Source organism: Equus quagga, chromosome 7 (assembly GCF_021613505.1).
Source record: "Equus quagga isolate Etosha38 chromosome 7, UCLA_HA_Equagga_1.0, whole genome shotgun sequence".
Lineage (NCBI taxonomy): Eukaryota > Metazoa > Chordata > Mammalia > Perissodactyla > Equidae > Equus > Equus quagga.
Window position 1 is genome coordinate 21,933,507 of NC_060273.1, and position 22,695 is coordinate 21,956,201.

The 22,695-nt window shown below is 47.3% G+C and overlaps 2 protein-coding genes and 1 long non-coding RNA gene across 8 annotated transcripts in view; 1 reads left to right on the forward strand and 2 right to left on the reverse strand.

Annotated features, from left to right (window-relative positions):
• Window positions 1–4,058: 4,058 nt before the first annotated feature.
• On the reverse strand, window positions 4,059–6,288 carry NUPR1 (nuclear protein 1, transcriptional regulator). Its single transcript, XM_046665356.1, has 3 exons — window positions 5,261–6,288; window positions 4,692–4,841; window positions 4,059–4,355 (listed from the first exon to the last, which is right to left on the reverse strand). Exons 1-2 carry the CDS (start codon window positions 5,370–5,372, stop codon window positions 4,705–4,707), a joined length of 249 nt encoding a protein of 82 aa, XP_046521312.1. The 5' UTR covers window positions 5,373–6,288; the 3' UTR covers window positions 4,059–4,355; window positions 4,692–4,704.
• Window positions 6,289–6,330: 42 nt separating this feature from the next.
• LOC124241533 (uncharacterized) lies at window positions 6,331–16,695 on the reverse strand. Its single transcript, XR_006889238.1, has 3 exons — window positions 16,539–16,695; window positions 8,146–8,203; window positions 6,331–7,410 (listed from the first exon to the last, which is right to left on the reverse strand). It is a non-coding gene; the product is annotated as an uncharacterized LOC124241533 (long non-coding RNA).
• The window catches only part of SGF29 (SAGA complex associated factor 29), a 38,772-nt gene continuing 32,390 nt past the window's right edge, over window positions 16,314–22,695 (forward strand). Inside the window, exons 1-2 of one of the 6 annotated variants that reach the window (XM_046665344.1) lie at window positions 16,314–16,569; window positions 16,969–17,074. In XM_046665344.1, the coding sequence (XP_046521300.1) occupies window positions 16,457–16,569; window positions 16,969–17,074 (219 nt within the window). In that variant the 5' untranslated portion in view covers window positions 16,314–16,456. Of the gene's footprint in view, window positions 16,593–16,789; window positions 16,876–16,968; window positions 17,075–17,113; window positions 17,153–22,695 lie in introns of those variants that run through there. The other 5 variants (XM_046665347.1, XM_046665345.1, XM_046665348.1 and 2 more) reach the window with 5 other exon arrangements.

Below are 22,695 nucleotides of genomic sequence, written 5' to 3' on the forward strand. Positions count from 1 at the left end.
TCCAGTCAAAGCAATCATAAAGGTCCTCCCACGTGCAAAAGGAAGGGGAACAGTCCTGTGCCACCCATTTGGTGGGAGGGCGTCAAGGCCACACCATAAGGAGAACATATGAGATGGTAAATGCAATCGGAGATGACAGCCCACTGCATCAGTGGTCCTCAAACTTCACTGCACATTAGAAACCCTTTCCAAAGTCCCAATGCCCAGGGGACTCCCTTGGCTGATGAAATCAGAATCTCTGGGCATGGAAGCTAGGCATCAGCATGTTTAACCCCTGGGTGATTACAGTGAGAACTTTGCTCGTGTATGCAAAGCACCGGGCAGTGTCTGGCTCGTGAACAACTGCTGTTTCTCCAGGTGGGAGCACCTACGACTCTTCCTACACCGTCATCTGAGGTAGTGCGCAGGTAGACTTCAAGTTATGGAAAGGTGTTTCTTTTTACAGTTATCTTCTAGTTATGACAAATGATTGTGGTTTTTCATTTTGGTGGTTATGTAGTTTCCTTTTTAAATACATTTGAGTAAAAAAGGTAAGGAGGTAATTTTTAAGGTGCTAACTAAATAATGGTATAGTATTACGTGAAAGAGGAGGCTGGGAAACCCTGAGGCAAATAATTAATCATGGAGCTGTGACTATTACTATCATTAGCATTACCTTTAGGGAGTGCTAATTGAAAGTCAACTTTGGGTGATTCAGAAATTTTAAAAGACAAACATCTGAGAGCTGGCATTTGAGAAAGGAGTGAGCCGAAGAGGACCAGATGTTTGTGACGCAAATTAAGAACCCCACAGTGAGGGGCCAGCCCCGTGGCCATGGTGGAGTGGTTAAGTTCCAGGGCTCTGCCTCGGCGGCCCTGGGTTTCACTGGTTCGAATCCTGGGTGCGGACCTGGCACTGCTCATCAGGCCATGCTGAGGCGGCATCCCACATGCCACAACTAGAAGGACCCACAACTGAAATATACAACTATGTACTGAGGGGATTTGGGGAGAAGAAGGAAAAATTAAAAAAAGAAAATAAAATCTTTTTAAGAAAAAGAACCCCATAGTGAGTTTCCCCCATTCTCTGCAAGGAGCTGGGAATCCTTTGAATCCTGGCAACCTGATGGGGAAATTTCCCCAAGCCTCTAAGGGGAAAGAGAGGTTCGTCATCACTCCAGTTCTCGGGAGGACCCCGAGAAATTGAAGAAACAGATATTAAATGCAACCAGGGGATGAAAAAGAAAGAGGGTAGGAAAAGAGAGGGTGGAACAGAAGAGACAGGTTCTGGAAGGCTTGAGTCAAGAGGGAGTTCTTGTCCTGACTGGATCCCTAGGCCTCACGGGAGTTTAAGTCAGTCCCTGACCCCTGCTCACCCCACCGCCAGGCCTTGATATCCCCTTCTGCAAAGGAGAAAGAGTGGGGCTCTAATCCCCCAGGATCCTTTCAGGGCTGGACATTCTGTAATTCCAGGAATTGTCTGGTTCGTGGAACAGCCACTTAAAGGCCTCCCAGGCAGATGCTGTGCCAGGGAAGGGCGAGGCCAGGAAAGGCCAATCAGAGGCCAGGAGTGAGGGGTAGTGTGTGGGGCCTCCTGGCAAGTGTCAAAGGACCCAGCAGCCAGGGAGTGGCCACGTCCAACTAGGGACACAACACTCCCCAGCCTGTTTTCTCCTTTGAAGTTGACAAACAAGAGGGTAGTCTCACCATTTGACAGGTGAGGAAACTGAGGTTCAGAAGGAGCAATTGACCAGAAATTAACTACCATCTAGGATTCCTCAGTGTCAGTACATGGTTCTTCTCAGGCATGTAGTGAAAAAGAGAGAAACCCAGGCTTCGAACACCAGACCGACCTGAGTTCAAAATCCCAGCTCCTGCAGGTTGTGGCGGTGTGACTTTGGGCAAATTACTTAACTTCTCTGAACTGCAGTTTTCTGGTCTGTAAAATGGGATTAATAATAGTATGCCTATTGGGTTACTATAAGGATTAAATGGGACAATGCTTATAAAAACAACACCTGTCACAGAGTAGTAGCCCAATACATAGCAGCTATTGCTATGATTTTCTGAAGCTGACACACCAAATTTGTCCTGGGCTGAGAGCTCACTGCCCAGTGCTGCTCCTGCCATTTGCCTCCTGAGTTCAAGAGCTGGCAGTGGCCCTAAGATGTGGTTCTAATCATACCTAGTTCCCATTTGGCCCTCTTGCAGTCCATGCCTTCAACCAGGCTCTGCTAATATAGTAGGCATCCAATAAACATTAGCTGAATGAATAAATAATTTGGCATGGAAAGAGGGATTCAAAGGGAAATGTGAAGAAGCTGTATGCCAAGATGACTGAGATTCTGGGCACAGGCCTGCTGTGCATGCGATCCCAGAGGAGGTGTCTCTCTGGGGTGGAGGTGAGGAGACAGGTGGTGGAGGGCAAGACGGGGAAGACTTTGAAGAGAAGGAGGCATTTGAGCTGAGACTTACAGGATGGGTCAGATTAAAGACACCTTAGACAGAGACGACCAGAAAAACAAGTCTGTTCAAGGGGCAGGTGGGAGAGTCAGTTTTCAACCCCTGTTGATGAGTTGCCCTGAGAAGGAATCAGGCAACTCAAAGGCAGCAAGTTCGCTGTCCCTATGCAAGCAGGCAGACGTGATCCCAGCATGGAGTGGGGTGGGTTGGACTTTTAACGTTCTTCCCAGGCAGCGATTCTGTGACTGTTATCAGGCTGGACTCAGGGGAGGCCGATGCACAGGGGTGCCTTAAGGTTCAAGCTAGTCTTAGTCGGCCGTGCAGCTCTTACTGCTTCAACAGGTGCCTTATGCCTTCTGTCCATATTCCTGGGTCCCTAAGAACAATTGGCTCCATGTTCTCCAGCCTAGGACTTAAACGGAAGGGACAGAAGAGGAAAAAGGCTCTGCCTAGGGCTAGACCCAGGGGTTTCCCCCCCCCCCCCCCCCCCCGCCTCGCCCCGCCACTGATGTTGAGTCTGTGGAAAATATTTCTTGCTAGTTTTTTTGAGTGTTCATTCTCCCTGTTTAATAATAAAACCCTGCCCTTCCCCAAGTTTGGGCTAGCACATGGCTAAGCAGTGAAATACTACATTTCCCAATCTCTCCTGTAGTTGGGTGTGGCCACGTGACTAAATTTTGAGCAGATGTAGTATGTTCTACTTTTAGGTTATGGCCTTAGAAATGAATTGGTGTGGGCTCCCCTGGTTCCTGTCCCGCTCTCTTTCCACAGGCTGAGATACAGATGCGATGGCAGGTACTGGACCAGCTAGCTTGAACCTCAAAGTCGAAGCCATGTTCTGAGAGTGGCAGAACAATGAGCTAGAATGAGCTGGAATCCCTGACACAATGGAGTTGCCATTTTAGGCCCAGGAGTGCTTACCCTTGGAGCTGTTATGTGACAGAGAGAGGACTTTCTATCCTGTTTTGTCTGGCTCTTCATTACAGCAGCCCAAATCTGCATCTCAATCAATATATCCTCTTAGCTTCAATCTCACCTCTTATTTGCCCTGTGTTCTTCTCCAAGTGTGGCCCCAGACTGATAACGCTAGGTAAGAACTTCCTCCTCCTGCTGACCTCCCAGAATGCTGTCCTGGTAGCCCCCTGGGCAGAGGGACCCACCTCACACTTGAGGACACCAAGAATCCTTTAATTTGAGTCCTGAGTAACTTGGGGCAAGTCCCTTAACGTTTTAAATCTGAGTTTTCTCCATTTTGCAGATGGCACCAAGAAATAACCTTCACTTCAAAAGGTGACGTTATACGAATATGACATGATCAACAAGATTGTTATCCCGAAAATGAAGAGCAGCTGGGGAGGGGGCTTGTTTCATGGGCAGCATTACCAAGAAACAGGAAATCCCCCTGCACCCCAAAAGAGACCACAGAAATGTACGCACCAAAGCACATCCATACAAAAAAAATGCATACTTAGCTCTGCACACCCCTACAAAGTCAGGAGCACATCCTCCCAGGCACATAGCCAGACACAACACTAACAAGAAAGGCTCTCACTGGCTCATGCAAATATAGACACACGCAGGCAGCAACAGAGAGAGGACGAAAACTCACACGCAGGCTGCAGCTGCTGAATTTTGTTTATTGTCACTGCCACCCTGGGGAGCTCCCAGGTCTTCAGCATCTTTCTTTTGGGGAGTAACTTCATGACTCTGCCTTTCTATTCCCTGCCTCTTGCTCCCCATCGTGTCCTTTTTCTGGGGCTTGGGGCGCTTCCTTAGTGGCCCCTGGGAGCCTCAGTCAGGTGGGGTAAGTCCTGGGGGTGGGGCGGAGGGCAAGCAGGCCTAGATCCGGTCCAGGTGCTGATTCTTCCATGGTCCTGTCTCCATTGCTGTGTAGTGTCTGTGCTTTGGCCTCATCTGGAGGAAGGAAAGCACGTGACCAAAGGGACAGAGGCCTGGGTTCTGATTCTGCCTCTCCTACTCACTTGCTGTGTGACTCCAGAGAAGGATCCTACCCTCTCTGGGTCTCAGTTTTCCTCTCTGTAAACCAAATTTCCCTCCAACTGGAAAGCTTCTATGTTTCCCCCTTTGCTCTGGTCACTAAGAAGCTCAAAGTCAAACGTATGTCTCATTTTATTCTATGTTGAAACAAGTCCTTTGATCCCTCCTCCCCACCCAATCAGCACATTCAGGCCTGCCCTTTCAGGTAGAGGGACCTCCACTGGTGCTCTGGGCTCCCCCCCAACTCCTCACCTCCAGCTCTGTTTCAGGGCCGTGCCCCTCGCTTTTTCCGCTCGGTATTCTGGAGCTTGGTCACCAGCTTCCTCTCATGCCCACCAGGGCTGGGGTGGTTGGTGTTGGCAGCAGCTTCTCTCTTGGTGCGACCTTTCCGGCCTCCCACTCCTGGGAACCCAGGCAAGAGGCCAAGGTGAGGTGGGCAGAGGCATGATGCCTCAAAGGAGAGGCAGGAGTCGGGAGTGTAGGGGTCGGGGGAAGAGCTTGGGTTGGAGTAGGGAGACTGGGGGGATCGTCAGCACATAGCTTTGGGGCAGTCATAATCCCTGTTCCCCATCTGAGGAAGGAGGGACCTCCAGAATGATCTGTTGTTGCCTCCAGTATTCTAGGAGTGTGTGAGGCCCCAGGGCCAAGTAGGACAGCGCTCAGTGGAAGTGGGGTTAGAAGGGGGTGACTCGAGGGATAAAGAACACCTTGGCTGGATAAGGGTGAAGTGTGGGGAGAAGTCCAAGGAGGGAGCCTAGTTTGGAGGTAGGGGTGGGGATCGGAAGGGGAAGGACCAGGAGGGAGGCAGGGCCAGGTCTTACCCTGGTAAGAATGAGCCAGGCCGTAAAGGTCGTGCTCATCCAGACTCAGGTCCTCATCCTCTGGGTCCGAGGGCTGCTGGGACGGGTTGGCTGCTGGTGGGAAGGTGGCCATGATGTCTGGCTCACTCTCGCTGTCTCTCTCTCGTCTTCTAAAGCTTTGTTTGTGTCTAGTTTCCTGACACCTCTCAGTTCACTGGCCCCAATTTATAAGGCCACGTCTCCTCCTCAGCCCGCAGTCTGGCTCCAGCCCCTCAGGCCCTGTCTGATGCAATCAGGCCCTTTCCCAGAACCCAGCCCACTAAACACCAGTCACGAGAGGGGAAGAGTCCTCCGTGAGTCCCAGCCCCCCTTGCCTCCTCCCTCGCACTGGGGCTCGGGGCTCGCCCAGCTGGGTGTTTTTCCACAGAGGAGATCCCCGCCCCTCAGGGAGGAGGAGGAAAGAGGCAGGGTCTGGGCATAAACAGTCCCCGGGACCACGGCCAGCAGGGAACTGAAGGCCTCACCTGGCCAACTCCTTCCTGTCTATCTCCTGCCCTCTGCCACACGCCCCTCTTGGGCTTGGGGTGAGGGCCACACATCTCACGGCCCCCCACCCCAATTCTGGCTCAGATTCAGGACTGTGGTGGCAGAACACGGAGTGAAAAAGGAGGGGGGAGAGGATATCAACACACTGTGCTAGGTCAGTAGTTCTTAGCCCTGTCACACCCAATCCCCCTTTTTTATAAGAAACATCTGGAAAGCCCCTTAATATCCTGAACTGGGCTCCCTAGGTAATTTCCTCACCTGAGAGGAAGGCTAGCAGTGTGGTTAAGAGTGCAGATTCTGGAGCCAGATGCCCTAGGTTCAAACCCCCGATTTACTACTGCCTGTGTGACCCTGGGCAAGTCACTTTCCCTCTCTGGGCCTCAGTTTTCTCCTCTGTAAAAATGAGGATGATAATAATTGTATCCACTGCATAGAGTTGGTGAGAGGATCAAAGGAGGTAATCCATGCCTGGTCCAGCGTAAGCTGCACTATCTAAGAGTTAGTCACACAGTTCCCAAACACTCCGTATGATGCCCTCACTGTAATGTAAAGAAGACACAGAAGGAAATTAATTTATAATAAAATAATACATATTTCAAAACATGGACATACTGAGGTAGAAGACATGAAGTAAACAGGCGTTTGTACCTATTTAATGTGAATTAAAGGAAGAGGTTTAGATAAGAAACATGTGAAAGTGGAATTTTCCACTCTTGCCCAAGGATCTGACCATGTGGGTCGAGTTGACCCAGAGAGGCCACACCCTTGGGTGCCCACTCCTGCTTTAGCTCAGGCTTGTTGTGCACCAGCTCCCAGCCCTGCTGTCCAGGGCAGGCAAGGGGGCAGACACAACAGTCTACCTTTTTTTTTAAACTCTGGTTCCAGCGCTGCAGGACACGCTTGGTGTTATTCTCTGCTCACACTCCCACTTTGCTGTGAGACTAGTGAAACACGTTCCAACTCAATGTTACCTAAACTCCATCCTTCCCCAAACCCTAGAATAACCCAGTCTTGTCCTCTGTTGAACAAGAAGCAACACTTCTGCTTGTGTCCTTCCCTAGCCTGAGCCAGAATTCAATTTAGCTTTTGTTTTCTAGATTTGGTTGATTTGCGAGTTCTTTAATACCCAGGAAATGAAAGTGAAGACAGGAGGACACTTGAATAAAAACAGAATTGGGATAATAATGACAGACCAGATGAGAAGAGAAAGACGAAAGTCACCTTAACTTAAACAAAGATAACACACCACGGCACATTAAGGTGGAGACAATTAGGAAATAGGATGTTCTTGCAAAGTGGTGGGCTTTATCACTACCTGTAGTAGCAAAATAATTCCCTCTATCATGAGATGGGAGGGGGTAAGGAGTAGGCTCAGATCATCGTAAATAAGTTTTTTTAGCTTCATGAATGTCTAGCAGGACAGTCAAACGTCATGCAGGACATGGGACAATTCCGTGTGCAACTGTCTGGCTCCGCCTCCCTGTCATTGTGACCACCAAGAACGCCCTCACAGATTCCCGAGCTACCCCCTAGGGGGCGGACTTTCACTCATCACGTCTGCCACCAGGACCGCGGGTTACTCGCCGCGAGATCTTGGGCTCACTTCTGAGTTTCCATCTGTTCAACTGTAAAGGGAAGACAGAGACAGCACCCGATGTGTGAAAGGGTTTTGGCTACAGCCGGGCACATGGCGCACTATTTCCCCCATTCTTCCAACAAGGAAAACTGAGGCTCAGAGAGCCACTTGCTCAAGGTCACACAGATGGGGTGAGGAGGATTCCTCCCACAGTCTACCTGACCCCAGCTCCAGGGCTGGTGCTGAGTCTGCCCAGCTGGCCAAACACTGGCAAAGGCTGGGTAGCTGCGTGTGTGGAGGCACCTGCCAGAGATTCCTCCCTCTCTCCCTCACTCCCTGTCCCCTCCTCCCTGCCTCCCAGTGAGTGCCTGCGTCAGACCAGGCTAAGCACTGAGGACACACAGAACCACACCTGGTGGCACCTCTGGATGCTCTGTGCGATGCAGGAGGCGGGTCAGGAGCAGATTAGTGCACCTCCCGCCCCAAAACACACACGCACCCCAGTTACTCTTCACCCCATCACCCTCACTTTACTTTCTCCACAGCAGTTAGTTATTGCTAATCAAACTATCTTTTTTGTTTGCTTCTCCATGATTTGTCCCCACTAGAAGGCCATCGTTGGTTAAGTTCAGTTCATGGTTAAAGGAGTAGGCTCTGCCGCCGGACTGCCTGGGTCCGAAGCTTGCTTCTACTGCTTGTTAGCTGCGTGCCCTGAGACAAGTTATTTAATCTCGCTGCGTCTCAGTTTCCTCATTTGTAAAATTGGATTAATAATAGTACCTACCTAGTGGGATTGTTGTGAGGATTAAAAGGCCAATTCTTGTAAAGGCTCAGCACAGTGCCTAGAATGGAGTAAATTTCCATAAATGTTAGCTATTATTATTATCATTATTCATGAGGGCGGGAATCCTGTGTATCTGATCATTGTTGTAGCCCCGCTGCTGGCACACGATGGGCACTCAGTAAATGACTAGTTGAAAACATGAAGCTATGCTAAGATCATACTGCTTTCTCAGCTTCCAGATGCTCTGCTGTAAGGGAAGTGAGGGAGCCAATCTTAGTCCCACAAAGGACTGTGAAGACACTGTGACCATCCTCCATGGAGCTAGGGAAGGTCTCCTTGGCCTTGATTGTGTGGGTGCTGGAAGAACAAAGCCTAGACCTTTCAGGGAGGAGTGGGCAGAGGGAGGGTGGCCAAGAGAGAAGGGACTTTTGGGAGCCCACTGGCTTGGACCTGTAGGGCCCCAAAAATGACCCAATGGGAAAAGTCAAGGTGTGTTTTCCCATCCTCTAGCCTCCGGGTGCGTGTATAATCAGCTACAAGGAAGTTAATTTTCTTTCTTTCTTTCTTTTTTTTGAGGAAGATTAGCCCTGAGCTAACTACTGCCAATCCTCCTTTTGCTGAGGAAGACTGGCCCTGAACTAACATCCATGCCCATCTTCCTCCACCCTATACGTGGAACACCTACCACAGCATGGCTTTTGCCAAGCGGTGCCATGTCCACACCCGGGATCCGAACCAGCAAACCCCGGGCTGCCAAGAAGCAGAATGTGCGAACCTAAGCGCTGCGCCACCGGGCCTGCCCCAGGAAGTTAATTTTCTTGCTGCTTATGACTATACCTTCGTGACATTCTAGATTGCCAGGCACACCTATTACAACCCAGTGTGATCAGCCTGGAGTAAACACGGGCTGGAGGAGCTCTCAGGAGGGCGCCTAATCCAGCATGGGGCCAGTGGGGGTTGGGTCGGGCAGAGGACCAGGGCAGACTTCCTGGGGGTAGTAAAGCCTGAACAAGAATGACTGTGAGGAAGACAGCAAGACATGCCCAACTCCAGGACTTAAACCATCCAGCTCAGGGAAGCCTGGACAGACTGAGGGATGTGCAGGAGTCTTTGGCTGGAAGGATCAGGAGCTTCCCAGACCACAGGCAGGATATGTAATCAAGGTGGCTGGTGACATCGCTGCTTACCAAGGAGACTCAAGAAGCCTAAATGAGGTGAACCAAGACGTATGTGCATGACCTTCTACCCCAGGACAGAGAAACCCTCAAACCTGGCGTCTGTGCTTGCAGTTCTTGGCTGTGTGACATCATCCCCGTGAATATAAATGGATGCAATCTTTCCATGAGGGATTTGGGAAAATTGCTAAGAATGTTAAATGCACATCCCCCGATGTTGCGGTTCTACTTACAAGCATCTCCTCCAGAAATGCTCTCAGTTTTGTTTGTAGCAGTGAAAAACAGAAACGACCCAAGTGTCCTTCAGTAGATGAAGTAACACCCTTCTGTGAAATAGCCTGTGGCCATTAGAAAGAATAAGCTATGTCTCTAGCTCTGAAGAGAAAGTTGTCCATAACATATAGTTGAATGAAAAGCAGCTTGCAGAACACTAGGTATACTATAATCCTAATTTTTGCATTAAACTTATTGAAATAATATAGATAACTGTAGTATGTTTTTTTCAGCATAATATAGGTGTCACATATTTCTCCTGGTAACTAAAGAAGATAGATGGCCAGATAAAACAACAGTAGAAGGATCTAGAATAATAAATTCTATTACTGAAAGTCTCCCGAGAGATCAGCAAATCCAACCCCATTTAATAGATGAGGAAATAAGGATGAGAGAGAGTAGCATTCTCCCCTCTACGAATGTTGAGGGCACTAACCACATACCAGGCACTTGCTTGGTGCTGGATATGAAAGTAAGCAGAACGCAGTACCACACTCAAGGTGTGGGTCATCGAGAGGCTGTTGGATGATGACACCCAATATGTAGGATGTTTATCACACAGTGTAACATGTGAGAAAAGCACATTCAAGCTGCAAGGTGCACCTAATTCAGGCTTGTGAGCAACTCCCAGAGAAGGTCATGTGTGAGCTGCCCTGGGAAGGATGAGCAGAAGTCAGATAGACCAGGAGGTCATGGACAGTGTCCCAGAAAGGCCAAAGTAGGGGAAAGCAGAGCTCATTTAGTTAACCAAAGGAGCTGGAGTACAAGGCAATTCTAATCCTGGGTTTAGGAGACACTAGTCTCCTGTCTCCCAGTTCAGTGCTGTTTTTAAAATGACCTGTCTCTCTAGGTCTAATGACAAATATGTGATGATTCAGCACATGTATCAATCATGGCATAGAAAAAAAGCAGCATACAATGCAGGGCTCATGCTTACCCAGCTGTAGACATTAAGATTTTCCAAACCCTGTTGCTTAAAATGTCTCTTTAGAGGAATAATCACTTCATAGTATAGACTTCCATTTAAGCTAAAATTTTTCTATCCATTGGGTCATGCCATAGAGCTCTTAAATCTGGAAGGAATTTTAAGGGGTTATTTTGTCAGTGGCAGGAGAGGGACTGGGCGCAGTCTGATACTCCGGTGCAGGCAAGAAAGGGTCATTGTCTGTCAACTGACCGAAATCACCTGCTTTCTATTATCACCATCAATTCTCAATGTCAGCAACAAAATATGCTTTCCCTGCTCCTACAGACACCTCGCCCCTTAGTACAGTAAGACACTTAGTATACACCTGCACACAAATAAAGAATAGAACCAAACAGATTTTAGAAATACCTGAAGTACCCATATTAGCCATCTATTCCGCTATTACCATATATTCTCCATTCAACTTCATTTTGTAAACATAGCTTGAGTAGTCAAAAATACATAAAGACAAAAAACTCAGAACAATGTTTATCTTCCTAAAATTATGATAGTTAGCTCCAATGAAGAGTCTCATCTCTTTAAGTCTCAACTCCATTTCTAGCTGGGGCCACTGGCGTCTGATGTCCAATGCTGTCACTTCTGTGTTCACAGGCTCATCCAGAGCAGTCCTCACTCACCCTCTCTACTGGGCAGCCTGGCACGTGCTCAGTGGAGTAAACGCCAAGAGGTCTTTACTGTCCAGCTGTATGTTGAAAAACTGGGTGGACAATATCACAGTGTAATTTTTGGTGGTTTCCTGGACAGATTAACAATCCTTGACTGTGTAAATGCCAATCCAGGTTTCATACAGGCTAGCTGATGGACCACTCCTGGATGGGATGTGCCCCTGGGGCCCCGTGTGGAGTGAGGGTCTTCAAGGTGTTGTTCTGAGGAATGTCAAGGGGATCCTGCGGGTCGGTAAGGGTGATCTTTGAGTGTTGCTTGGTGGCTTGTTCCATCTGGAACATAACTCCATCCTTACAGAGTGTTGATGAAAATAATCCATAACCAATCTATAAATGAAAATTTGGGTGAGTTTATTCTGAGCCAAAATGTAAGGGCCATAGCCCAGGGCCTTCCTTCCCCAAGGAAGGAAGGACACCAAAAATGTGGGGTGTACAGAGTGGTTATATACCCTCAAAGAGCATGTTTTATGTAGGATTGAAATGTCCCTTTTACAACAGTCACGAGACTGCTCTGTCGGCACAGCAATTGATGGACACGGCAGGTAGTAGGTCTGCTGTCTCGGTGGACACAGTGGGGTGGCAGGTTTGTTGTCTCGAGCTGGGTGGTCACAGGGTGGGTGCAGGAATCAGTTCCTAGCCTAGGGAGAGATGCTTATCCTTAAGGAAATGCCAGTGTGAGGGGAAGCTGCACGTTTATTTAAGGCCATTTGTTCTTCCCATAGTAAATGTTTAAAGCAGATATACCATGCGTGCTCAATGGCCATGTCAGGCCCTTTTGGAAAAACAAAGTCAGGCCGAATTAGGTTTACACTAAATGGCTTCCTCATAGACTCTCATATATCCTATTGCTTGTCATTTCTATTTGTCAAGAGGAAAATCTGTTCAAATAATCTCTTGCTGGGGATGACCAGTGGCTTGCAAGTTGAGGGGGTGGTGGGAGAGCGGGACCAGGCTGTGGAGCCCCCTACTCTGTGGGGGCAGAACCTAGCGCCCTGCCCACCACTGTCCCGGGGAGTCCTCCGCCCGCCGCCTCCACCCCCACAAGGAGCCTGAGCCCAAGGGGTTGCTGCGCGGCTTCAATCCTATTTCTGTACAAAAAATTATTTTAATGATTGAAAAAAAAGTGGAGGGGCAACGGGATGTGTCCCAAACTCTCCAGAGTGGTTAAATCCTAGACCTGGTTACGGAGAACTTTTCCTTTCTCCATTATAGATTCTAGACCTCTGCGATGTTTGACTTTTCAGTGTATACCTATTTTACAAAGAGGAGAAAAAAATAACTTTTAAGAGTTAATTTGTCTCATCCTCTTCCTCCATTGAGCTCCCTGCATACTATGCCACCTTCTGGCAGTGAGGTGGCTTCTTCTGCATGTGTTGGGGACAAAACCCATCAAATGTGAATAGTTACAATTTCCCTCACCTGCCTGCCTCGGGAGGTGGGAGCCTCTTTTGTTTTGCTCAGGAGGGGGATGGGTGGGCATGAAGAGGGACAAGCCCAGGGACAGGCAACTGGCTCTACACAGCAGGTGCCTGAAATCCCCACGCAAAAAGCCTGTTCTGATGGGGGAGAAAGCAAAGAGGAGGGAGAGACATGAGCACTGTCCTCAGCCGTGGAACTCCGTGTGAAGGGGGGGACTGTAAAGGGATTGAGGGGGAGGCATACTATGTCACTCCCGCCTCATGGCCTCAAGAGACCTTCAGTAAAGATCCCTGTGATTTTTTTTTTCTTTTTGGAGGAAGATTAGCCCTGAGCTAACATCTGCTGCCAACCCTCCTCTTTTCACTGAGGAGGAACGGCCCTGAGCTAACATCCATGCCCATCTTCCTCTGCTTTATACGTGGGATGCCTAACACAGCATGGCTTTTGCCAAGTGGTGCCATGTCCGCACCCGGGATCCGAACCCACGAACCCTGGGCCACCATGAAGTGGAACGTGCGAACTTAACCACTGCGCCACCGGGCTAGCCACAGTCCCTGTGATTTTTGAAGGTTCTTTGGAAAGGATTTCAGATGTGATGCTCTGAAGCGATGAAACTAAATGATAGACCAGAAAGGCCTAGATTTCTTTGCCATGCTGTGGTTTTCTCACAGGAAGGGACCATGCTGCTCAGGCAAAGGGAGTGTTCTGGTCAGTTCCACCATTCTAAATCTCCCCACATGACTCAGTGAATGCCTGGTTTATACCTCAGTCTCTTGTGAGTTGTGTCAGAGTGAGTCTATCCTGAGAGGTTGCTGACAAAATGGACTTTCTGGTGCTGCAGAACTGAGGACCAAAATCTATCACAGTCATCCCACCAAAATGCTGCCCCCTCAATGGCTCTCCCTGGGCATTTCATTTTCTCTTTTATCTAAGAAATATTTATATTATGTGCCACGTACAAGGCTAAGTGCTAAAAATACAGTGATGAGCATAAATGGATATGAACCCAGACTTCATGGAGTCTATAATCTAAAGGGTAAGGAGTAGGACAGATAGGTTACAAACAAATAGAAAATTGTGACATTTGTGTTACTATCACAATTACATCAGGTCTACACTTGCTTTGAGAGATTATAAGAGAGGGATCTGGCTCAGTCAGGGAGATGTGAAGATGAGCAGGAGATAAGGAGGGAAAGAGGGGAGGGAATGTGCTCTAGGCAGCCTTTGCAGAGGTCCTGTGGGACAGGAGACAGGACAGGTCTGAAAGATCTGAAGACTGGGCAGGCTGAAGTGGAGAGGAAGGTAGAGTGGTTTGGGAGAAGAGGCAGTGGGGCAGGAGACCAGGGGTGCCAGGACATGAACACACTTGGATTTTTTTTTCCTTTTTTGAGGAAGATTAGCCCTGAGATAACATCTGCTGCCAATCTTCCTCTTTTTACTGAGGAAGCCTGGCCCTGAGCTAAAATCTATGCCTATCTTCCTCTACTTTATATGTGGGACGCCCACCACAGCATGGCTTGCCAAGTGGTGCCATGTCCGCATCCAAGATTCGAACTGGTGAACCCCGGGCCGCCGAAGCAGGACATGTGAACTTAACCGATGAGCCACCAGGCCGGACCCATACACACTTGGATTTTAAGAAGATCATTCTGGCCAGAGCAGGTTAGGGGAGACAATTTAAGAAGCTTTGTTTACTGCCACTAGTGGATATACATCCCAGAAAAATCTTCACATAGGCCACAAGGGGACATGCATGAGTCTGTTCACTGTGGCATTGTTTGTGGTAGCCAGTAGTTAGAGGCAATTTAGAGGCCCACCATGTGGGTCCGCATAACTAAAATTTGGGTGCCCACTATGAAATATTGCATGGTTATTCTAAGTAACAGGCTAGGCATACACACAACAAGGACGGGTCTTCAAAGCATGCTGCTGAGTGGAAACTGTAAGAAAGAGAATGAGGTTTATAGGACAATACCATTTAGCTGAATTAAAGATACAGGCACACTAAACAACGCAAATGTTTTACAAAGACTCCCACACACCATTGGGGAAGACGGGAGGAATGAAGAAGAGACACAGAACGCCATAAATACATAAAACAAGAGAGAGACCATGCAGAGCCCCATGAGGACAGTGTGCTGTAAAGTGAGAAATGAGTAACGCAACCTCTGCATCCAGGATTGAAAACAATAAAATGCTTTTGTAGCTGTTTAGGCAAGAGCAGAGGCAGCTTGGACTAGCATGGAGAGTGGAGATGAAGAGTAGATGGACTCTCTTATATGAAAGAACCCATGTAAAGCATTTCAACGGTGCCTAATACATACTAAGTGCCCACCAAATGTGAGCTGTTCTTATGTTTATACTGCAAATACTTAGTGATGGACTGAAAACGGGAGGGGAGGGAAAAGGTGATGTCAAGGATAACTCCCAGGGGCTCCCTTGTTGCAGACAGGGAGGTGAGAAAATGAAATGAGAGGACAGATGATTCTTTTGAGGAATTTAGATATGAAGGGGAAGAAAGAGCTATCGCTTACACATGGGCAACTCTTGAAAACACTTTTAAAAAATTAATCAAGCAGGGGGCTGGCCCCGTGGCCGAGTGGTTAAGTTTGCGTGCTCCGCTGCAGGCGGCCCAGTGTTTCGTTGGTTCGAATCCTGGGCACGGACATGGCACTGCTCATCAAACCACACTGAGGCAGCGTCCCACATGCCACAACTAGAAGGACCCACAACGAAGAACATACAACTATGTACTGGGGGGCTTTGGGGAGAAAAAGGAAAAAAATAAAATCTTTAAAAAAAAATTAATCAAGTAATACATGTTTATTGTAGAAACATCAGAAATTAAAGAAAATTCAAACAAACCATAGCGAGCTCCAGTTTTCTCTTGTGGAATAAGTAAGGTTGATATTAGACATTCATGAGAACTAGCTCCTAAGACCTTTGCAAATGCAAAATTTGTATCCTTGCTGGCATAAGCCTCCTAAAACGCAGGATAGAGCTGAGACTGGGTGGGTGGTCATGCTCTTCACTGAGGTAGAGACCACAGAAAGAAAAGCAAGTTTGATGGAAGAAAATGATGCGTTAAGTTTTGGACTGAAACAGTTTGTGTTGAAGTCTGAGATTCTTCTAAAGAATACAAAAATACTGAGGGCCTATTATGTGGCAGACACTGTGCTATGTACTGGGAATATACAGGTGAACAAAAAAGATGATCCTGACCTCATGGAGCTGGGAAATGTACCAAATAATCAGACAAATAAATATGTAATTATAAACTTTGGTAGGGGGTATGTAAGAAATAATAAGACACTAGGATGTAAACCATTGTAGCTAAATATTTGCTCACATCCTTAATACGTTCCTGGAAAGATTCCCTAAAAGCACGATTTCTGCGTCTACAAATCTGTTGTTTTTATTTATTTAAAAATTTTTAAAAACAGTTTATTTTTTGGAACGGTTTTAGGCTCACAGCAAAATTGGGGCAGAAAGTATAGACTGCTCATATACCCACTGCTCCCCCCTCGATCAACAAGCTACTCTTCTTTAGGTTTTAAAAAAATTATTATTATTTTATTATTATTTTGAAGCGCCTTTGGGTAATGGGAGAAGAGACTGAAAACACACAGGAACCCTAGTTTGTTAAAAAACAAGGTTCAGCTGAAGAACCCGAACAGTGTGTCAAAGGAAAGACTCCATTTCCCAAAGGGCAACGCGGCACGTCACAGAGGAAGGACCGCACATGCGCAGAGTGGTCCTCCAGGACGCGACTCATAAAAGGGAAAAAGCCTATGCGGTTCTCAACGTGCCACGAATCTTTGAACGCGAGCGCGGTATTGTCCGCGGACTTTGAAAAGCATTCGAGGGACGCACCTGCTCTCACCGCCGCAGTTTCCAGCGTGAGGTGCCTGTTCCGCCCGTGGCTCGGTGGGTAGGGATGGGTCGTGGTCTGGGATCCCCAGAGAATGGCGGGAGCGGAGGACCTGAGTCCCCCACTGCGTCCCCACTTCCCGGCCTCGCTGAGGCGGCTCTGGAGGGGCGGTGCGCACGCGCCCTTGGCCGGGCGAGGCGGGGCTCGGGGAGGGAAGGCCCGCGCCGGGCTTTGAGATCTGCGCCTGCGCCGCCGGCCCTGCTAGGGTGGGAAGCGGCGGCTGGCCGAGCTTGGCGCAGAGGCGGGCAGGGACGGGCTACCCAGCTGTAGCGCGAGAAGGTGAGGGCTGAGGGTGAGCCTCGAACACTGGCGTTTTTTATTATATGCTCGAGATGTGCCCATTTTAACAAAATAACCTCATTCTCCCTCCAGATTCCTGCAGGTGCCTTCTCGTCTCTCTCCCCCGGTTTGCAGCCAAAGCTTCAGGCTCTACTCACTGGCACCTTTTCTCCTCCGAGTCTGTTCTGAACCCACTCCAGTAAGGCATTGGTCCCCACCACGCTGCTGCAACAGCTCTTTGTCAAAGTCACCAATGATCTCTAGGTCGCCAGATTCGGTATTTAGTTCCTAGTCCCACAGCAGTGTCTGATGCAGTTTATCACTGCTCCTTCTTGAAACGTGTTCTTCACTGGGCTTGCAGAACATTCTCGTCTTTAGCGTCAGCTCTTCTCTGGCCTCTCTGCTGATTCTTGCTCCTCTTCCTTATCATTAATGGTGGCACTGCCCCAAGGCCTCATCCTGGATCCGTTCTCTGTGTTCACTTGCTGGGAGTTATCCATTTCAAGGCTTTAAATATTAATACCATGTATTGTGCTAACTCTCAAATTTCCATCTTCAACCAATGCTCTGCCTTGAACTCCACAGTCTTATATTCAGCTCTTCCCCCCCCCCCCCCCCCGCCGCCTTTTTCTCCCCAAAGCACCCCCGGTACATAGTTGTATATATTTTTTTAGTTGTGGGTCCTTCTAGTTGTGGCATGTGAGATGCCGCCTCAGCATGGCTTGATCAGTGGTGCCATGTCCGCACCCAGGATCCAAAACCGTCGAAACCCTGGGCCGCCGAAGCAGAGTGCACGAACTTAACCACTCGGCCAGGGGCAAGTCTCTTATATTCTGTTCTTGCGTGACATCTCCTCTTAATGTTTAATCAGCATCTCAAACATGTCCAAAACTGAAATTTTGAGTTTTACCCGCCACACACCTCACCTTCCCCAGTCCTCCCATTCTTTCAGTTGCTTAAGCCAGGCACTTGAGTTATTCTTGGCATCTTTTGCTTCCCCCCCTTCCTTCTCCATCCTTCTGTTAGCATGTATTTATGCTTGAGGCTTTGAAGTTTCACTGCTGGGTGTCTAATTGTAAGTATTCTCTCTGGCACTTGGTGGGTCCGTTCTGCCTGAAAATTTGTTTTCAGTTTTTGGTGTTCTCTGTCATTATTTCTTTAGATTTATCCATTTATCTATTCTGTGTCTCTATTAGAGTGTTATTTCACCCACAAAAAAGTGTATGGAACTATTTGTTTAATATCTTTGTTCCTTTCTGGACTATAGCAAGGCAGAGACTGTCTCATTCACTGCTGTATATCCATCATGCCTGTCACAGAGTAGGTACTTGATAAATATTATTGAATGAGTGAATTTATAAAGGGGAAGTACCTCTTCTCCATAGATGGGAGGTAGACAATCCCTCTTAGAACGTGTTGATAGCAGCCAATTTTTTTTTTCTGTGATCGGGGAGGAGAAGATATCGAATGGTCCAGCTTCAGAATTGTTGCAGTGTTTCTAAGACAAAAGACTGTTTTAAGAGGTTACCAGGATTCAGCTCAGTTCAGCAGTCTGTTTTGAGGACTTTAAGTAGGTGCCAGGCCCTGTGCTAGTTGCTGAGAATATAAAATGCATAAAACTGTATCCCTGTCTTCTGAGAAGTTGTGGTCTGGCAGGAGAGACAAATAAATGAAACAATTAGTGTCTCGGTGTATGTGTGACAAGTGCAAGAATGGAAGTTTGTGTACAGTGTTTTGGACTTTTTTTTTAAAGATTTTTTTATTTTTCCTTTTTCTCCCCAAAGCCCCCTAGTACGTAGTTGTGTATTTTTCTTTTATTTGTGGATGACTTCTAGCTGTGGCACGTGGGACGCCGCCTCAGCATGGCTTGATGAGCGGTGCCATGTCCGCGCCCAGGACTCGAACCGGTGAAACCCTGGGCCGCTGAAGCAGAGCACACGAACTTAACCATTCGGCCATGGGGCCGGCCCCCTGCTTTGGAAGTTTTGATTGCCCTTGGCATCAGGGCAGATGAGAGGAGCCTGGGGCAGCTGGATCACCCTGCCAGGCTTTTATGGCTGTGAGCAGCTTTTCCCTTTTACCCCAGCATGCCGTACAAATATTACCGTGTTCTCTGCGTGCCGTGGTGTGAGAAAGGTTGGCGAGTACTGCTGTAAAAGCATCAACTTTGCTGCCGTTTGGTTTGGACCCTGGATGATGAGTAAATTTGAGAGACTCTGGGGGGAAGTGGAGGAAGGATGAAAGGGCATTCCAGGCAGGCATAGCAGCTTGGGCAGGCACGACAGAAGGATGAAAGTTTACCTGTTTGAGTTGGGGGCACTGGAATTGTTCGCTGGTCTTATTGGAGGGTAGGGTCCGTAGGAGAGGGCTGTTTGAGAGGCGCTGTCCAGGATGTGAAGCAGTGCCTTGAAAGTGTTTCGTAAACCAGAGTGTCCATTTTAGAAATACCTGGCCCAAGCATGAGGCCCTCTGTTCTCATTTGGTAGATCCATTAGGGTCCATAGTTTTAGCCACCAACTTTGTGGAGCTGGAAGTTGGGACATGCGGTAAGTCGCAGGCCTTTTTTTCTGAATTCTAAATTTGTATATAAAGATTCTTACAAAGGTTTTAAAAATGAATCTCGTTTAGACTTTGGATGAATCATCTGCATTGGAAAAAAATACCCAATTTATGTCACTTCAGGATATGTGGTCACTATATCAGTGGTGTGGATGGTAGTTTGGTGGACACTGAACTAATGGGAGTTGGATGTTGATGATACTAAGGGCTTTCTGAGCCCTTAAAGCTTAGGTTGTGCAGTCAGATGTATCTGGATTTGAAGCCCACCTTTGCCGCTATTCCTTTTGTAACCTTGGTGAAGTTGTTTATTTCTCCAAGATTCAAGTTTCCACAGTGCTAAATGAATAGTACTTACTTTGCAGGATTGTTAGGACTGTTAAATAGGATAATCTACATAAAAGTGCTCAGCACGAGGTAGGTACTCTGTAAGGAATAGCTGTCATTATTACCTTTATTTTCCTGCTCTATTTTTCAGATGCCATAGTGAGACACCATCTTACTGGTGACACTTTCAGGGTAATCATAATAACCTAACAGTTGATTGGCAGTTTACAGTAGACAAAATGCTTCTACTTCCATGATCTCTTTTGCTATTGAATATGCCGCAGTTGTGACAAAATTTGGAAGTTGGAGGAAGACCGTAGATTTTAGAGTTTGCAGTCTTGCAGCCCCAGCTCAGCTACTTGTATTTCTTGGGTTCCCTGGTGTAACTTAACCTGTCTGAACTTCAGTTTCGCCAGCTGTGAGGAGGGTGTGCTTTTCGGATTGCTGTAAGGTTTCCACGAGAATCACTTGTGTAAGCTTCAGTACAGAAGCATGGTAGGTACTAGGAGAAAAAAAAGAAGTCGTCGCTTCTCCTTAATTTTTTTTTAAAACAGTTGACAATTGTAGATTCTTATTTATGGTGACTGCATTGAAGGTATGGGATCTGAGTGGAGAGTCTTAGATGCCTTGCTTCCCTTTGACTCAGAACAAAGCTCTTATTGTCTTAAGCCCTGAGGGATTAATCTTAGAGTGGCTTAAATATAGGATGTTTGAATTTGCTTGTATGAGGCCTCGGCTGCTAGTAGAGGGGCCAGAGAACAGTTTTAGGCTGAATGTTTAGCAATCAATATGTGCTTCCACCTTGCAACCTGGATCCCTAAGAATTACCTATTAGTCAGACTTCTCAGTTGCAGATAACAAAAAACTAACTCAAACTAACCTAAGCAGAAAAGGAGTGTCTACTGACTCTAACTGGAGTCCTGGGTATACCAGCTTCAGGCATGGTTGTATCCAGAATCCTAAATTACGTCACCAGTATTTTCTGTCTTTCAGCTGTGCTTTCCTCCATGTTGGTTTCTCTCTCTAGCAGGCAAAAGCCTCCATCAGTTCCAGGCTTCTATGCTACTCTCTTAACAACCAACTGAAAGAGGGTATCCTTTGCAGATAGCTCCAGCAAAAGATCTGAAATTGATTTTGGCCAGACCTGGGTCACATGTCTCTGCCTGAACCAGTCGTTGTGGTCAGGGAGAATGTAATATTTTCATGGGCCCAGGTCATAGACCCATCCTTAGAATGAAAGTGGGGGATCGTTTCCCAAAGGGAAGTTGGAGTACTGTTACCAAAATGGAGAAAAGGTGCTGGGCAGTGTATTCAGAGGTTGCTTCCGGTAATGGTGGAGTAGCTCATATCAGGCCAACCTTTATGTAAATAATGATTATAAACTCTGCACAAAATATAAAAGACTGCTTGCTATCTGAAGGTACTGGAGAGCAAGCGAAAGCAGGCAGTAACTAACTGCAGACACCCAGAAGAAGGGATTGGCACTGGCGAGTCTCTCATTTGTTTGTCGTTTTTTTTAATGCCTTGTCGCATGATAAAGGCCCATCTTGGAAAGAAGATAACCACAGAGAAGGAGTTCCAAATTCTTTATATAAAAGTTATTTTATTGGGCCGGCCCGTGGCCGAGTGGTTAAGTTTGCGCGCTCCGCTGCGGCAGCCCAGGGTTTCACCAGTTCGAATCCTGGGCATGGAAATGGCACCGCGCATCAGGCCATGCTGAGGCAGCGTCCCACATGCCACAGCTAGAAGGACCCACAACTAAAAATGCACAATTATGTACCGGGGGGCTTTGGGAGAAAAAGGAAAAATAAAATCTTTTAAAAAAAAAAATTATTTTACCCAAATGTCCATCAACTGATGAATGGAAAAACAGAATGTGATATTATCTATGCAGTGGGATATTATTCAGCCATAAAAGGAATGAAGTACTGATACGTGCTACCACATGGAGGAACCTTGAAAACATTATGCTAAGTGATAGAAGCCAGTCACAGAAGGCCACATATTGTATGTTTCTGTTTATATGACATGTTCAGAATAGGCAAATCCGTAGAAACAGGAAGTAGAATAATAGTTACCAGTGGCTGAGCCGAGGAGGGAATGGGGAGTGACTGCTGATGGGTACAAGGTTTCTTTTTGGGGTGATGAAAACATTCTAAAATTACATAGTGGTGATAGTTGCACAACTTTGTCAGTACACTAAAAAGCCACTGAATTGAAAATAAAGGAAGTCAAATAAGCACTTGAGAAGGTTCTCAATGTCATTAGTCACCAGAGAGGTATAAATTAAAACCGCCGTGAAATAGCACTTCACACTGGCTAGGATGACTAAAGTTTGTTTTTTTTTGTTTTTTTTTTGAGGAAGATTAACCCTGAGCTAACTGCTGCCAGTCCTCCTCTTTTTTTTTTGCCAAGGAAGCCTGGCCCTGAGCTAACATCCGTGCCCGTCTTCCTCCACTTTATATGTGGGACGCCGACCACAGCATGGCGTGCCAAGCAGTATCATGTCTGCACCCGGGATCCTAAGCGGCGAACCCCTGGCCACCGAGAAGCGGAACGTGCGCATTTAACCGCTGCGCCGCCGGGCCAGTCCCTAGCATGACTAAAATTTTTAAAGTAAAAATGACAACACTGTATGTTGGCAAGGATATAGAGCAACTGGAACGTCCATACATTATTGGTAGGAGTGGAAACTGGGACAGCTACTCAGGAAAAGGGTCTGGTCTGGCAGTTTCCTATAAAATATCCACCTCAGACCTGAGTATTTATTCAAAAGAAATGAACATATGTCTAAAAAAAGACATATGACTGCTCAGAGCAGTTTTATTCATAATGGCCAAAACCTGGAGATAGCCCACGTGCCATCACAATAGAACTGGTTTGTTCCTATAGCAGAATGCTATTCCGCAGTAGAAAGGAACAAACTCCTGCTACACA